We start from the raw sequence: 17949 nt of genomic DNA on the forward strand, positions 1-17949 counted from the left end.
CCCATCCTTCCTATGCCACTACCTTTATTTAATGCTCAATCTTACTTTGTTTGCATGTATGTCACATTATCTTCACCTGTTTGCAACTCGGTTTTCTCATCTGTGAAATAGGAACACAGAACTTGTTGTGTTTTCATGAGGCTTAGCTACGCTGTTGTCATTGCAACCCTCATGCTAAGTCTTGTGGAATTCCAATTTTGTCCCAGGATTTTGCAGATGGTGGTTGTGGTGGTGGTGGTGGTGGTGGTGGGGCACACACAATCTCATGGTCACCTGTGGCTCTGATTCTTGTTTTCCTGAATTAGCTGTGTGTTAATCATTTTGTCATCTGGCCCAGAAGTGAAGTCTATCTTTTCCTTCAAGTTTTACAATCCACCATTTGTTATCAGTAGAAGTGGAGTTCTTAGAGTGTTGTGAGGAAAATAATTGCCTGAGGTCCCTATGGGATGATGGGGCTTTGTGGAAAGCTTTATTGTAAAATGAAGTAAAATTAAGGGTGTTCTCCTCCAAGGCCCCATCTTGTCTTCAGCAGGGCCAGAATTAGGGCCACTGCCCAGAATTTTTGTCCATATTAAAGTATAGTCCAGTCCAGCGGCTGGCAAATGTAGCTTGTGTTCCCACTGCACTCCATTGTGTGTGTGGTCTGCATGGCCTGGGCCATGCTGCTGCTGCTTAAGGCCACATGGCTATGGAGAGAGAATAAGTGAGCACACAGGCAAATTCAGTCACCCAGCGAGAGAGATCAAGCGTGACCAAGCAAGAACAAGAGTGAGGGAACTCTTTGTCTGGAAATTTTTAACCAGGAGCTTCTCCAAACTAATCAATTAACTCTTTAAGATTTCATGTGCTTGCAGTGGTTCCACACTCTTAGACAATGACCTTTTCCTAGACTAGATTGACAGACAAGAACCTTCCCTACATCACCCTGACTTTACTGCACATGTGTCCATCTCCCCCTTTATTCAATCTTTCCCCCCAGTGATCTGCAGGGAATGGACGGGTGGTTCCCTGGGAGTGTAAAGCTGTAGCTTCCTGGTAAAGCTGCCAAGATGGCCATGCTAGTAATGTCTGACATCCCCTTTGCTCACATTCTTTATTAATATTAACTTGCTAATTATGACGATAATACCGTCACAGTCATAGATGATGCTTGGGTATTCAGAAGGCCTTGAAAAATATGGGGAACATGTAGAGGGTGCTGAAAGTGCCCCACACATAATTTGTTTTTTAAATATATTTTATTGATTTTTTACAGAGAGGAAGGGAGAGGGATAGAAAGCTAGAAACATCGATGAGAGAGAAACATCGACCAGCTGCCTCCTGCACACCCCCCACAGGGGATGTGCCTGCAACCAAGGTACATGCCCTTGACCGGAATCGAACCTGGGACCCTTCAGTCCACAGGCCGACGCTCTATCTACTGAGCCAAACCGGTTTTGGCCCCACACATAATTTTTATTGGCTGGTGAAGCCATACCCTAACTGGTATGGATGTTGGCAACTCTCTGGGGGAATTGTCCTGGGCTGCCAATGACTGACATGTGGGAGATAAGGCTGGTCCCCTTGCCTCACAATGAGACTATTTATGGCCATAATTTGTGCTCCTGAACACCCTGTGGGATCAAGCTAAAGCCAGTCTCTAGCTTTGACTCCATCTTTACTTAGCTTATTCTGACTCCATCTTTACTTAGCTTATTCTGTTCCCTCACTTGTTTTTCTCCTGAGACCGCCCCCCCCCCCCCCCAATAAACTACTTGCCCCAGAATCCCCTACTCAGGCTCTGCTTATAGGAAAGAAATGCAGGGCAGAGAGGATGGAGGGAGATTTGCAAATCAAAGTATTTTGAATAAAATTAGCATGAGTCCTTGTCCATAAAAATCCTCCCCAGCTGCACATCTGGAATGTTCACTCTCTCTTTCACCCAAGCTATTCTCATGTCAGAGTGTCTCACTGGTCTCTCTCATTTATTCTCTCCTCCTCACTCCTTTCTTTCCTGGTTGCCAAAAGGAGCTCCAAATTACCCTTGCTATTTCATGTAGCAATCCAGTCTTCCCTCGTTCTAGATTCCAAACTTAACTTCAGGCCCACTTTGGCAAATCAAAGCTATTCAGCAATTCAGATGAACAAGACGGGGCTTCATTCATAGTTGCTGTGGCTGTGAATAGCAATCAGTTGTGTTCCTTCGTTACACATATGGCCTGTGTGAGAAGCAAACACACTGTGCTCAATGCATGGTATGTATGCTCCTTGGATAATGCCTCCTAAATGCTTATGACCACTCACTGCCCTCCTAAGAATAAAACTCTGACCTTGGAATATAAGGCCCTCCTGGTCTGACCTCCTTATTTCTGGCTCTCCTCTGCTTGCTTCTCATTTTCCATTCATGCAGCTAGACCCTCTTCCTTTCTTGAATGTGGCAAGGTCTTTCCTGACTCAAGGCCTTTGCACTAGTTGGCCCCCAGCAAAGCTCTTTCCCCATCTTCTCCTGGCTATAACTCCTTACTGGACCTTAGGTCTCAATGCAAATGCTTCTTCCTCAGAGAGGTTGCTCTGTCTGGCCTCTCAAATTAAAGAAGGAATCCTCTTTTTAATTTCTTTCATGGCATTTATTACAATGGTTAGCAAGTTTATTTACATGCTTGTCTGTCTTTTCATTTGTTTCTTCTATTATATGTAAAAAGCAGGAAGGCAGGACCCGTCTGTTAGTCACTGTATTCCCCGCGCCTGGATCAATGCTTGCCTGGTGTTCAATATCAGTTTGCTGAATGAACCAAGCCGAGAACCATAACAAATTCACCTCCTCAAGTTTAGTTCAGGCCCCTAGGTGGTCTCCTGGCCTCAGAACATCACTCTCTTTGGAAAGAGTGACCTTTCCAAAGCGAGTATTGTCCACTTACCGTGCCATTGGAGGCTCTCTTCGCGTAGGCACCCGTGGCTTCACTTTCAACGCGTTTTCCACGCCCGCTCCCCGCCCCGCGCCCCCACGCCCCCACGCCCCCACGCCCCCACGCCTCTCCGGGTTGCAGGACAAGACGGCCCCACAGGACTACAATTCCCACAATACCGCGCGGGTCAACGCCACAGGATTGGCCGAACTTCCAGCAGCATCCAATAAAACGTAATTTTGTTGACTGGTGCCAGAGCAGCCCGAGTCCCGGAAGCGACAGTTCAGCGTCTGACTGGTTGCTCTGGAGCCGGGTCGCGTGCCCGCCTGCCTGCCTGCCCGCCTCCTGCTATGGGGGCTGCCGAGAGCAGCGAGGGCCGCAGGGTGTCCTTCGGAATGGACGAGGAGGAGCGGGTCCGGGTGCTACAGGGCATCCGGGTGAGCGGGTCGCCGGTGGGCGCGAGGAGCGAGCGCGGCCGGGGCGGGGCGGGTGTGGAGGGCGCCCGAGGGTGAGGAGGCCGGGCCGACCTAAGGGGAGGTGCGTCGCGAGAGCGAGTGTGCGCGCCTCGCTGGTGGAGCACTGCCTACTCCGTGGTGGTGAGCATCGTTTTCTCCGCCCAGTAAATGAGGAAGGTGAGGCTTGGAAAATTCTCAGGGTCCCCGCGCAGGGAGTGGCTACCTTCAGGCTTCACCACTGCGGGAGGAAAATTGGAGAGCGAGAGAGATGGTGAGGCCACATTCCTGCCCCAGTTGACTTAACTGTCACAGACCTGAATCTGTTCCACCGCACACCAAGTGTATGCGTCTTGTGTGTACAGGAGATGCTGCTGCCATCCCTGGACAACTGCAACAGCTCTCAACATTGCAGCCAAAGGGGCACTTTAGAAGTTGTAATTCAAATCATACACCCTTCCCTTGCTTAAAATTCCAAGCAAGAGTCCCCCCGCCCCCCCTTCCCATTTTTTAAAATCCTCACTGGAGGACATGCTTATTGATTTTTAAAGAGAGAGGTGTGTGTGTGTGTGTGTGTGTGTGCGGGGGGGGGTGGGGGGGGTGGGGGAGGGGGAAAACCTCGGTGTGAAGTGTGAGAAAGAAACATGATCGGTTGCCTCCTCCCTATGGAGGAACCCGCAACCTTCTGATGTACTTACTGAACGACACTCCAACCAACTGAACCACCAGGCCAGGCCTTAAGCAAGGGTTTTAATGAATGCCTGGCACATTCAAGATGAAAAGGAATGATCTTACCTTATTTTACAAAGCTGTGCTGCTGATTTCTCTGACCTGTCTGACCTCCCCCCGCCCCCCCCCCCCCCCATGTAGTCACTAGCCTTAGGACCTCCTTGTCCCAGCAAGATATCAGCTTGCTCCAAGCACAGGACCTCTGCATTTGCAGTTGGTCTTTTTTTAACATAATTTATTAATTTGTTTTCAGGTAATAAGCATATACATATGTTTCTAAAATTATATAATGTCCTCTAATTCTGTTGTAAGGATGATTGTATATTAACAAACATCTAAATGTCTTACCAATTGAATTTATGGGCAACAGTATAGGATCATAAAAACAGTTATTTCTGATTTCTTCATTTGAAACAACAATGTAAAGCACTAATTTATTAATATATCTTGCTGAGAAAACAGGTTTTAAGATTCTAAATCTAGATTTTGATGATTTTTAAATGAATCCTTGGTTTTTCCTATTTCCCCGCAAATCAGTTACAATTTTGAGCATAGTCATATAGCAACCATAATTCAGTTGACTGCTGAGGGTCTTTTTCAAATCGTGTCCTTTCCAACATTTTTCTGAAGTCAGTTTCTGGCTGGTTCTGTCAGTACCAAGAGTTCTTGTATGATGATTGCAGGGTAATGTTTGCCTAGTAGTTCAACTTCCACTTGTCCTACCTTACTGAGCTCCACAGGGATGTTTGCAAAAGCCAGACTCTTCTGAATGCTGTAACTATAGCTTCCAGACATGTTGTCAACCACCTTGCCATTGTGCCAGATGCTTTCATTTCCCTCCAGATATACATCGTCCGTTGCCAAGGTGAGGCAGTCCAGTCTCTGTCTCAGCCCCTTGGATTTAATGTGTTTCACTGCTTGCTTTCCTATGAAGTCTGCTGGCTACATCACGGTTCTGGTTAATGCTTCCTTTATAGGCCCCATCCCATCCCCACTCCCCCCCCCCCGCCCCCCAGCTTTTCTTATGTCCGGCTCTTATCATCCTTGTTATAGTTAATATATCTGAGTATCCTTCCCTCACCACTTAATCTAAAGTCCCTTCCCACCCACACTGTCACGCATCTAGTTTTTTCATAGTGCGTATCACCATTTGAAACTTCTATTAATGATTTACTTGTTTATTGTATTTCCCAGTACAGGATCAGCTCTGAGGCTAAGGCTTTTGTCTGATTAATAAAAGTAGCTCATATTTGCATGCTTACTGGGGGCATGGGGTACATAGGTGTTCTCTCATTTAATTTTCAACAGCCCTGTGAGAGATGTAGAATTCTGTATGCCCATTTTATAGTCTAAAGACAACCGAGGCACCGAGAGATGAAGTAACTTATCCAGGATCACTTAGGTCAGTCGTCGGCAAACTGCGGCTCGCGAGCCACATGTGGCTCTTTGGCCCCTTGAGTGTGGCTCTTGCACAAAAGACCACGTGCGGGGGCGCACGTACAGTGCTATTGAAACTTCGTGGCCCATGCGCAGAAGTCGGTTTTCGGCTCTCAAAAGAAATTTCAATTGTACTGTTGATATTTGGCTCTGTTGACTAATGAGTTTGCCGACCACTGACCTAGGTGACAAGCGGTAGAACTGGATTGAAGTAGGCAACTCGGGCCTGTTCATTGAATGCTATATACTTCCTCCTACACCTGTGTCTGGCAAAAAGTGGGTGCTTTGTAAATGTTGAGTGATTGAATGGATGAACTCAGTGAAACAGAGACCGAGTTTAAATGAAATGCACAGAGCTGGGTGTAGGCGAGTTAGTTAGGGAGGTGGTTCAGAAAAAGACATCAGAAGGCCCAGCTGCTCGGCAGATGCTCATTTGCTGTGTGACCTTGGGTGAACAACTTATCTTTTGAGTCTTAATCACCACATTAAAAAAAAAAGGGGGGTGGGGTGGCGGGAGGATGTGAAATCCTAGGTGCTGCCTACGATGAAATGAAGATGTGTGTTGAAGCGCCTAGAGAAAGTACAGAGATACAGAGTGTTTTTATAGTAGAGTGTTTTTATAGTATAGTACAGTCCACTCTGCCTGGCATAGTCCTTAGCAAATACATTTGGTGCCTGCTGGTGTTACCTAATCTTAACCTGACTTCTGCCAAAGACAAAATGAGGTTGGTGTTGGGAGACTGAGAGGCAGGAACCTGAATTGAAATTTAGAAAGATACCCTTGGCCTTGGCTCTGTTTGGGTGCTCTCCCACCTTTGCCCCTAACTGCCCTCCCCTGTCACCTGGTGTCCTGGTTTGGGGAATGTTGGAAAGTTAGGTCCGTGCGAGTTTTCTAAGGTTCAGGGGACTCCCTTAAGAAGTGATTTCCTTTAAGTTGACAGAGGAACATCTACTTTTTGGGTGGCAGACAGGTACATTTTATTTCTAGTTTTCTTGACATATCTGCAAAGTATAAATTCTCTTTAAAGATGGAGAATCAGGCTTAGAGAGGTTAAGGAATTCGTCCAAGGCATTACGTGAGTAACTTCTGGGACTTTATCCAGATCTTTTGGGTGCAAAAAGCAGCCTTTTCTCACTACTCCAGCTCCTTCCCCACCACTGATATGCAAGACAGCAAGAAAATTCTGAGACAAAGCCTCCACCTGTCCTGCTAGGTGCTGGGTCCTCATTTAGTTCTACCAGAGGTTGTTAAAATGAGAGGAAGCTCTGGTCACAGGTTGACTGCTGGGCAAATTCATTAGAGAGAATAAATGGCTAGTCCTGATTCACACTGTGGGGTGCATGCCGTGACGCCCCCCACTCTTCTTCCCCCTCTTCCTTATATTCCTGGAGATGAGAGAAAAGGAGCTGACAGCAACGAAGTGTATTGGTGTAGTGACTTTGTTTGCAAAGTTACTTGAGGGTTGGGGAGTTCACTTTGTCCTTAGGCAGGTGAGTAAAAATCAGTAGACAAGCCCTGGCTGGTTTGGCTCAGTGCATAGAGTGTCGGCCTGGGGACTGAAAGGTCCCGGGTTCAATTCCGGTCAAGGGCACATGGGGTGGGAGGTGTGTGCAGGAGGCAACCAGTCAATGATTCTCTCTCATTATTGATGTTTCTATCTCTCCCTCTCCTTTCCTCTCTGAAATCAATAAAAAAATATATTAAAAAAAATCAGTAGACAAGATCGTTGGATATAAAATAAGAAGTTAATTTAATAGAGGGTAGATGCCAAAGAAGAATATCTGCCCCAGCTCCTTCAGAGAAAGTTAAATATTCATAAAGGCCACTTGTATTTAATCCCCTGGGCCTGGGCCTGGAAAGTGCTCTAGTTCCCTTAAAATGAAATGCTAGGGCCTTACTATTTTGCACGCTTATTTGCATAAATTTACATAGTGAGTTCAAGCCCTGTTTTCTTAGAAGGTAAAAGAAATTTAATTAATACAAAATGCTGCAATTATATGCAACTTGTTTCCAGAGCAAGTATGAGTGAAATACATAAGATTTCATTTCAACAAGTATTATTTAACCTCATCCTCCAATAAGAAAAGAAGGCACACATGTGGCAATAATGTCCTAATCATGTCCTTTTCTGTGCCCAGTGTGAGCAGCCATCTTTGGTGATTCAACTGAAATTGGTTGCTCCTCAATTTCCAGGCTCCTCACTGTCTTCAGCCTTTTCCCTTCCAACCACTAGGTGGCTCTTCCCTAGCCTGCCGCTTCAGGTATGTTCCCAGGCTCATTTACACCCTTCATTACCTTGACCATCATTTATTGCTCCTGTGAGGTCAGTCTGGGCCACTGCTGAGGGGAAGATCAAGGAGGATGTAGTAAGGTACACAAGAAACAGTTCCCAAACATGCCAACACCAGAGAAGCCACATGCTGAGCATTGTACTCATGGCTATCATTTACCCATCACCTCTGTAAAATACTGTGAATTTGTGATTGCCAGACATAGAGCCTGGGTTTGCAGAGAAAAAGGGACAAAGCATAAGGTCCCTGCCTTCATGAAGACCTCAGCCCAGTAGGGAGAACAGACCAAAAGAAAGAAAGAAAAAAGGCAAAGGAATGAAAGAACTGCAAGTGCTATGAAAGAAACATAAAGAGTAATGGGGCCACCCACTAATAGGGATAGTCAGCTTATGCTGCTCTGAGGAGGTGACTTTGAAGATGTGCCTGAGCCAGCCAGGCAATGTGCACATATTTACTCTTTGCTGAGTGTTTTGAGAGCACTATCTCAGATATTCCCCTTGCTGACCTTGTGAGATATAATCATCCCTGACTCAGAGGCGAGGAAACAGGTTCAAGGAGGTGAAGTAACCCAAGGTCACAGTGAGTTAATGGTAGAGCTGGAAGCTCAGACGTTCCAACTTCATAACTTGTGTGCATGGCAGCCACATGGGCTGGGATGAGGGAGAAAAGTTGACCTGGTGATGAGGCCAGACAGATAATGGGACCTGAATGCCAGAGAAGGCTGTTTACATGTTATCCTGGAGGCAACACTGCAGTTCTCTAATCAGGAGTGGAGCTTTGCAAAGATTGTATCTGATGATGGTGATTTTTCTTTTATTAAGCAGCTTCATTGAGATGTATTTTAGATATAAAACTAGAGGCCTGGTGCATGAAATTCATGCATGGGGGTGTGTGTCCCTCAGCTCAGCCTGCACCGTCTCCAATCTGGTACCCCTCGAGGGATGCCTGACTGCCCTCTCACAATCCAGGACTGCTGGCTCCCACCGCTTGCCTGCCTGCCTGCCTGATTGCCCCCTAACCATTCCCCTGCCATCCTGATCGACGCCTAACTGCTCCCTTGCCAGCCCGATTGCCCCTAACTGCCCTCCCCTGCCAGACTGGTCACCCCTAACTTCCCTCCCCTGCCGGCCTGGTCGCCCCTAACTGTCCTCCCTGCAGGCCTGGTTGCCCCCAACTGCTCTCCCCTGCAGGCCTGGACCCCCCCAACTGCCCTTCCCTGCAGGCCTTGTCCCTCCCAACTGCCCTCCCCTGTAGGCCTGGTCCCCCACAACTGCCCTCCCTTGCAGGCCTGGTCCCTCCCGACTGCCCTCCCCTGCTGGCCATCTTGTGTCCACATGGGGGCAGCCATCTTTGACCACATGGGGGCAGTCATCTTGTGTGTTGGAGTGATGGTCAATTTGCATATTACCCTTTTATTAGATAGGATTCACCTATTTCAATGATTTTTTTTTTTTTTAGCAAACTTATAAAGTTGAGCAACTGTAATCACAGTCGGAATTTAGAATATTTGCAAGACCTAAAAAGATCCCTTGAGCCTATTTCCCTGTTCCCACTTCCAGCCTCAGGTCACCCTTAACCCTTTGCACTCGCTTGCTTTTTTCTCGATTCCTTTATTCTACTCGGGATTTAATTTTGTAAATACCCCAGATTTTACAAAGTGAGGCAGTAGAATAAAAAACTGGAGTTTCTTTTCATACAAACTTATTTATTTGGATTTTTTTATATTTCAAATTATTGATACATTCAATACAATTCGACATACGAGCTGCTACCGATGCTAACCATGTTGAGTTACACTCGACATCCGAGTGCAAAAGGTTAATCCTGCCTCCATGCATTTATGTTTTCTGGACATTTTATGTAAATGCACTCTTACATCTTTTACCGCTGGCTTTCACTTAGCACAATATTTTTGGTGTTGGTTCATTGATGTTGAAGCATGTATCAGTTCCTTTTTGTTGCTGGCCATGTCCCCTTACATGTTGCATGGGCGCTTGTAACTCACTACTTCCAGTGGAACTCACCCACATCCCCTCTTCTGCCACCTAGAAATCACCCTTTTGCTAGGTTGTGAGTGGCTCCATCCAGACCCTCTTCCAGAAAGCTGGATCCTGCATTCCTCTTGTTCTACAATTAATGACAAATCTTGAGTTCTCCTTTCCAACTGTTTATCTCCTCCTTATCCTTTGTTTTATCCTCCTCTCTTTATCCTTCTCTCTACCTCAGTTTAGACCCATTCCATCTTCCTCTTAGCCATCTGATAAATTGTCGTTTCTCCCCATAGGCTTGCCTCCCACAAATCTATACCTTCTGGTGCTAGCAGGGTAATTTTTTAAACATAAATTTTACTTTTTAACATGTTTCAGCCAAATGGTAAAATTCAGACAGTTTGAAACGAGGCACATAGGGAAAAGAACATCTCTCTCTTCCACCTTGTCAGTTCTGCTCGGAGACAGCCCCTGTTACCAGCTTCTTGCCTCAGTGATTCTTCAGAGGTAAAGCTAATTGTGGTGCTCCCTTCCTTCCCATCCTTGTAAGCTCCCCATTGCCTCTAGGTCAAAGGCAGATTCCTCCCTCCATGAAGCCCTCCGCGTGTTGGTGCCACTTTCTACCTCTTGCTACACATCCTGGCAGGGAGGACACTTGCTCTTGCTATACTCTTAACTTTTCATGCTTCTGTGTCTGTATTCTGTTCTCAGCCTGCAGTACTTTCTCTCCCTCTGACTGGCTAAATTCCTCTTCATCCTTAGGATCAATTCAAGTGTTATCTTCGAAGGACGCCTTTCGTGATGTCACTGCCCCACCTCTCAGTGGTCACCATCCTCGGTCCTGCAGATCCTATGTTCACCTCCCAGTGCTTATTACTCTGGGCAGAGATGATCTCTTTCTTGCTTACTCCTTTACTACCCTGGCAGACCTGACTCCTTGCAAGCTTGTTTTTCTGGAAATTGCCCTGGGTGCTCAGCCTGACAGGAGCCCTAGGCCCTGCTAGGAGAGAGCAGTGAGCTGCAGTTTTATCTCCTGGCACCCAGTGGGTCCTTAGAAAGTGGTACCCTGAGAGGCCATGGGCATGGCTGTGCAGACCTAGCTAACTGCTGACTCACCACAGACCTTGGGCAAGCTGCCTCTCTGCACCACACCTGCTCCATTCCTTGCATGAGGAGGACGCCTCTCCTGCCCACGGGGAGCTGATGCATTAGTTAATGCGAAGAATAATGCTTAGGAGCTGCCTCCACATAGTTTCTTCTCAAATGTGTCTAGATGAGTAACATTTTAAGACTAACAAGTGCTAATTTTCATATTGACATTTTCCTAATTTAAGTAGGCTTTCTGTTTTATAAGTACATACATATTCCTCTTCCACTACCTACCCTGGGGCTCAATAAAGCACCTTAAACTGGGAAATGTGACTTTCAGAAATATATCTATATCTATATCTATCTATATTTCACTATTATTTTCTAAATTTTGAATTGGCCCTTCTATGCACATGGTTACTCGTCACCTCAGAGTGGCTCTTTTACTGCCTGCCTTCACTGGTACAAGTATCACTGTTAGGTGCCCCAGCTTTGGATGGGAGTCTTGGTGCCAGCACTTAGGACTTCCTGTAATCTTGGGTGAATTGTTTCACCTCCCCGACTCCAACTTCTTCATCTGTAAAATGGGAATGCACCTGGGCCTGGCATGTGGGGCATGCTCAACGAATATTAGGTAATGGCTGTTTTTATCATTATCTTTAGAGGCCCGATGCACGAAATTCGTGCAAGGGTAGGCCTTCACAGCCCTGGCTGCCTCACGGCCCTGCCCCCCCCACCTGCACCTGCCTTAGCCTGGCGCTTCCCACGTCTGCCACCCCCCCCCATTCCCCGGTTCCATGGAGCCCCCCCCAATCGATTGCCCCACAGAGGGTGGCCTGGGCCTGTCTCTTTGGGGTGATCATGGAGCCCCCTGATTGATTGCCCTGCTGGCCTGGGCCTCCCTCTGTGGGGTGATCATGGGGTGATGGTGGGCTCCCGACCAATCGCATGGCACCCGTCTTGGCAGGCCTGGCGCCAGTGCGTGTCATAGCGTCCGGATGGTCATTCTGCTGTTCAGTCGATTTGCATATTATGCTTTTATTATTATAGATAGGAAGCCCTGTCATCACTCTGTAGAGTTGAGTGCTTCTGCAGCAGCTATGAGCTTTGTTGCCCCCTTCTGGAGTTTGTGGACATCACCTCCTCTCTGGTCTGCCCCTCGCCATTTTGTTGCAAGGGATTCCCTGTTTCTCTATATGCAGCCTCTTGCAGCTTCCTGTGTAATCTATTTGCCTGTGAAACAGAGCTGCTTGGATGGACTTAGACCCCCCCCCCCCCCACCACACACACACAAGAACTGTTCTTGGCTCAGTGTAGACACCCCATCTCCAGTTAGCCAGGTTTGGGTTTTTCTGTTGTCTTTCCTCATTTAGGCCTTTAAGACTTTTTCTTCTTTCAAAATGCATCTTATTTTTAAATGACACCTGCTTATAATTTCTCACAAATCCTTTCAGGCTTTTTCAAGCCTCTGTATAAAAGCATACTCTTTCCCTTTTTATAGTATACATGAGATCATACTGTATACTCCACTTCGTAAAATGCTTCTTTCACCTGTCCTGTGCACTGGTCAGCTGCCAGGTCTTCAATCATTTTACCTCCTTGGTGTCTCTTGCATCCATTTCCTCCCCGCACTTCTGTGATTGCATTTCTGTCCTCTTAGTCCTGATGTGCACTGTTAGTGCCAGACTTTTCTGTTGAAGATGAAGCTCCAATTCCTCTTCAGAAACCATTGGTGGCTCCCAGTTGACTGCAGAATAAATGGCAGCCTCCCTACCTTGTCATTCAAGGCCCTCACCGAGGGGAGCCCACCAGCCTCCCATCTGGTTTTTTTCATGGACCTGTGCTATGTCAGGCGGAACCTTGGACTTCTCTGAGTGTCGTTCCCCTTTACTCTCACCCCTTCTCTGCAGTCATGTTTTTAGCCCAAGTCAGGCCATCTTCCTTCCAGCTGGAACTTAGGGTTCCTTTATTAGAACTCTCAGGCACCTTATTTGAGCTTCATATACCTGACAACTTAGTAGCTTGTGTCTTCTGTATGAGTTTATTTTGCCCACCCTATTGGACCATAAGCTCTTTGAATGTAAAGCTCTTGGCTGTTATATCTTTACATGCTCCATTGCACTAGTGTGTTATGAACATGTGCCTTTAGTAAATACTTATTTAGTTTATATCTTTAACAAATATTGAGCATCTCCAGTGTGCTGTGTACTCTCTGGGCACTAAAGATAAAACAAGAGCAAAACAGAACCCTGCTCCCATGGAGCTTATATTCTGGTGGGAGTAATGGCAAGCAAGTGGTCAAATGTGAGTTATGGCTTCTCAGCAATCCCGACTCCTTCTTTGCTTTAGCTTTGTCCCTTCCAGGGGCCCTTCCTGCCTGTGAGTGCTGCTTTGCTAGTGCATTTCCCCTTGCTCTTGTCGTTGGGGTCACATCCTTTTACCCCACAGCAGACTGGCTAGGGAGTCAAGCAGCCTGGCTTGCACTCTATGAGCTTCATGGCCTGGGCAAGTGCTTTACCCTTTCTGTGCCTTGGTTTCCTCTACTGGGAGATAGGTGTTGCTTGTAGTTATTATGACTCTGACCTCCATTATAATGGGTCAGCAGGACACTGCTCAAGCCTGTCATGGTTCTTCCATTCAGTGCTAGATAAGTCCCACTTGTGATTTTTCTGGCAGCACCTTTCTCCTCTAGCCTTTTAGTCGTGGGGTAGCCACATGACTTCCTGATAGACCTCTGTGGTTTAATAAAGAAACCTCTAGTCCCCTCTTTGGGAACTTGCCTCTAAAGTAAGCGAGGAAAGCGTTTGGTTGCAGTCATGCAATGGTAATCGTTAGGATGTGGGGTCTGGGTTCCCAATCGCATCTGTTAGGACAGATGTGGTGAGGTCTTGCATGTTTGTGACTTCGACTGAGGCCTGACTTTGGCTGTTGATGGCCTGCCAACTTGTGGCCATGGCAGCCCTGGGCTAGGGCTGGAGAAGGGAGGAGAGAGAGTCCCTTCTTGGGCTCTGTGTTGTCGGTGGAGACCTGTGGAGCTGCCAGCCAATTGCACCATGGTGGTGGCATAGCAAGGCCCCTCTTCTTGAAATCCTGTGTTACTCCACACTGAGGGCAGGAGGTCGGAGCTGGAGGGTGCTTTAATCTTCCTAATTTAATTTTGAACAGATTACGCATGTAGAACACTTAGAACAGTGTTCAGTTTATAGTATACTAGAGGCCCGGTGCATGAATTTGTTCATGGGTGGGGTCCGGCTGGCCCGCCTGATGGAGGCCCATTGGGCCGGGCTGGTGTGGGGAGAGGCCACGGGTGGTTGGCCAGCTGGCCCAGCCCCCGATCGGGGTGTTGGGGGCTGATCGGAGGCTGGGCCAGCTGGGGAGAGGGGGCTGATCGGCCCGGATCATTACTTTTATGACAGTGCATGTCATAGCCACCTGTTGTTCTAATCGTTCTGGTCGTTCCGCCGTTCTGGTCGCCGGGCTTTTATATATATACTAGTAGCCCATTTGCAGGAAAATCCTGCAAGCGGCCACTGCGGCCGCATGCGCTGCTGCTGCCGCCGCTGTTGCAGCCGCCGCACCTGCACCTGCGCGCAGCTGCCACCCGCCCCACTCCGCCCTGCTCCGCCCTGCCCTGCCCTGCCCTGCCCCACCCTGGCTTTCCTTCTGGCAGCCATCTTGCTTTCTGCTTTTCCTCCATCTTCTAAGTTGTCTTCAGTCTTCACTCCTCCCTCCCTCAGTGTATGCAAATTAACCGCCATCTTTTGTGGGTAATTTGCATACTCGCCTTGATTGGCTGGTGGGCGTGGCTTGTGCGTAGCGAAGGTGCGGTCAATTTGCATATTACTATTTTATTAGGTAGGATATAGATGGTGAATGTTACCTATTGTTATTACAATAATCCCTTTATCTACAGTTTTGCTTTCATGAATTGCCCGTGGTCAATCAACTGTGGTTAAAAAATATTAAATGGAAAATTCCAGAAATAAAAAATTCATAAGTTTTAGATTGTGCCCTGTTCTGAGTAGTGTGATGAAATTTCACACTGTCCCACCCAGGATGTGAAAGATCCCTTTGTCCAGTATATCCATGCTGTATGTACAGTACAATAAGCTAATTTGAGAGCGAGAAACCACATTCCCATTACTTTTATGACAGTATATTATTATAATTGTTATATTTTATTATTAGTTTTTGTTATTTATTTCTTGCTGTGCATAATTTATAAATTAAATTTTATTGTAGGTATGTATGTATAGGAAACACCAGTCTATACAGGGTTTGGTACTATCATGGTTTCAGGCACCCACTAGGGGGTCTTAGAACATATCCCCTGTGGATAAAGGAGACTAATATATTATTAATTCAGGTATTTTTACATCCAGTATGTGTCTGGTATGGATTATAATTAGTATTTGTATAGTGCTTTGCAGTTTCCCATTATAGCCAATATTGGTTTTTACTTTGTGCCAACTGCTTTATGTAGATTGCTTCATTTAATCCTCACAACAACTCAACAGTCTATGCCATTAATTATTTTCATCTCACAGATGAAGAAACTGACTTAGAGATAAGAAGTCCCTTGTCCAAGGTCATGTAGCTACCAAATAGCTTAGTTGGGATTCAGACCCAGGCCCCTCTGAGCCCAAAGCACTTAATTCCTGAGACGTATCCCAGGGATTCCCATTTCATAAGTGAGAGAGGTGATGCCCAGAGAAGCTAAAGAATTGGGTGAAGGCCACACAGCTGGAGTATAGGTAGCACTCCTCTTTCCTTGCACTGCTGTGGATTTGGCCTTCCATCTCCTGACCACATAGGACCATATCTGGCCAGCTATGATGGCACAGTGACCAGTGGGCCTTTAACACCGAGTTCCAGACCCGTCTGGCTCTGGAAGCCTCCATTCTGGTTCTGTTGGTACAGGGAGCACTGTCCAGATGGTGTTTATTCTCACATGACTACTGTGTGTGTATGTATATTTGTTGATTAAAAATATTACTTGCTCTATTTTGTAGCAACATTTAAAAATATTACAAATCTCCTACTGCCAATAAGAAGCGTGCCAATGTTTTCCTTAACCCCTCACTCACCTAGTAATATGGCTCAGATGATACCACCTGGGCTGGGACTAGGAGATCAGAGCCTGTGACTCACCTGAGTAGAACCCCACCGTAGCTTTTCTGGCCCTTGGATCAAATGCGATCTTTTGCCAGGGTGTATGGTCTTGCCTTTGCCCGACTCTTTGGCCTGATCATCTGGTCCTACTCTCCTTCCTATGCACTGGCCTTCTGTCAGGCCCTTGGACATGCCAGCTTCAAGTCTTCTTTGAGACTTTGTACTTATCCTCCCCTCTGCTTGGAACTAGATCATTTTCTCCTGGCTCTACAGATGTGCTAGTAAATGTGGAGAAAGAAGTCTTGGCATTAGTGTCATTTCCTCTAAGAGGTCTCTCCCAATGCTGGTGGCATCCCATAACTGCAATATTGTATTTTATTTTCTCCTAGCACTTATCACTAACATGTCACTGATTTTTAAGACACATTTTGTTGAAGCTCAGTATATCTGTTTTTTTAAATTGTTCCTGCTTTTGGTGTCATATCTACAAATCTACTACCAAAGCCACGATCATAAAGATTAAATCCCTAAAGAAAAGAAAAAGAAAAGATTTACCCTTATATTTTCTTCTAAGAGTTTCATTGTTTTAGCTCCTACATTTTTCATGTATGGCGTGAGGTAGGTGTTCAACTTCATTCTTTTACATGTGTAAATACAGTTGTACCAGCACCATTTGTTGAAGAGACTATTCTTTTTCCATTAAATTGTCATGGCACCTCTGTCAATCAATTGACCATAGATATATAGGTTTATTTATAGATTCTCAATTTTCTTCCACTGTTGTATGTGCTTGGTCTTCTCTTGTCCTGTATTATTAATTAGCTATTTGATTTGCATCAATCTTAAATACTAGAGGGACTCAATTATCATCACCATCATTATTAATTTTTTGAGTTGCTAAAGAAATGTTCATGCTAAAAAATTAAAACTCAGAAGTGTCCAAAGTGAAAGTCCTACCCTAGCTGCTCCTGCCCCCACTTGCAGGACTTTGTGTTTTTTATGTGGCCTTTTAGACTTTTATATCTGAACAGATACATGTATTTGTATGTATGCATATATGTGAAAGTTCAAATGCATTTTCACATTTGTGAATATGCATATGCATATATTGGCATATTTATAATTACATGTCTGCATTTTTTATAATTGTATATCTTTTTATAAAATTGAGATATACAAAGTGTTCTGTGACTTCACAATATCACCAGTATATCTCATACATCCTTTTGTGACAGTTACATGTCTTACTTCATTCTTTCTTAATGGTTCCATAATATTTCATAGAAGGTATACACCATCATTTCTTTAATCAGTTCTCTATTGTTGCATATTTATATTGTGTCCTTTCCTTTTTTTCTATTTCATTGCTGCTGTGTACATGTGGGAGCATTTTTCTCGGCTGGATAACTGGAATTGGAGTTACTGATCGTGACTTTTTGTCTTAAAGTCATTTTTACATTTTCCCCTCAACTGTGCTTTATGATGCTTTGCACATATTAGGCACTTAGTAAATATTTACTGAAGTGAACACTTAGGGTTTTCATTCTTGATTTATCCTTAGCTACTATTTCATTTCAGTAAGCTGTTTTATGACACCCTCATGCCTATTTCACTTCCTCTAAAATGAATGAACGTTTTGGTTATTCAGTCTTTATTAGAGGGAACTAAGGTGAAATGAGTATGTGTGGCATTGGGTGGGTGGGGGGGTACACAGAGGTGAATAATTGAGTCCCTCAAGGTGTTTACAAACCATTAGGATGAGGCAGGTAGGATGTGTGGTATGTACCTAAGAGGCACATATGAGTTCTAATGGGAGCGTTAAGGAAGGGGAGAAATGCTACTTCACTTAAGTGCTATCAGGGAAGATCTCACAGAGGAGGGGACACTGAGATGCCCTTAAAGGAAAGGTAAGATTTGGGCAGGTGGAGGTGTGCCGGGGGTGGGGGAGCTCCTGGTGGTTCTTGG

At 45.8% G+C, this 17949-nt stretch overlaps 1 protein-coding gene across 2 annotated transcripts in view; it reads left to right on the plus strand.

Moving 5' to 3' along the window:
* Nucleotides 1-3161: 3161 nt before the first annotated feature.
* Nucleotides 3162-17949, plus strand: part of CHCHD6 (coiled-coil-helix-coiled-coil-helix domain containing 6) — a 223826-nt gene continuing 209038 nt past the window's right edge. The window contains exon 1 of one of the 2 annotated variants that reach the window (XM_028138606.2): nucleotides 3162-3322. In XM_028138606.2, coding sequence (XP_027994407.1) covers nucleotides 3236-3322 — 87 coding nt within the window. In that variant the 5' untranslated portion in view covers nucleotides 3162-3235. Of the gene's footprint in view, nucleotides 3323-3436; nucleotides 3518-17949 lie in introns of those variants that run through there. The other variant, XM_054724400.1, reaches the window with a different exon arrangement.

This window comes from Eptesicus fuscus, chromosome 12 (assembly GCF_027574615.1).
Source record: "Eptesicus fuscus isolate TK198812 chromosome 12, DD_ASM_mEF_20220401, whole genome shotgun sequence".
Taxonomy (NCBI): domain Eukaryota; kingdom Metazoa; phylum Chordata; class Mammalia; order Chiroptera; family Vespertilionidae; genus Eptesicus; species Eptesicus fuscus.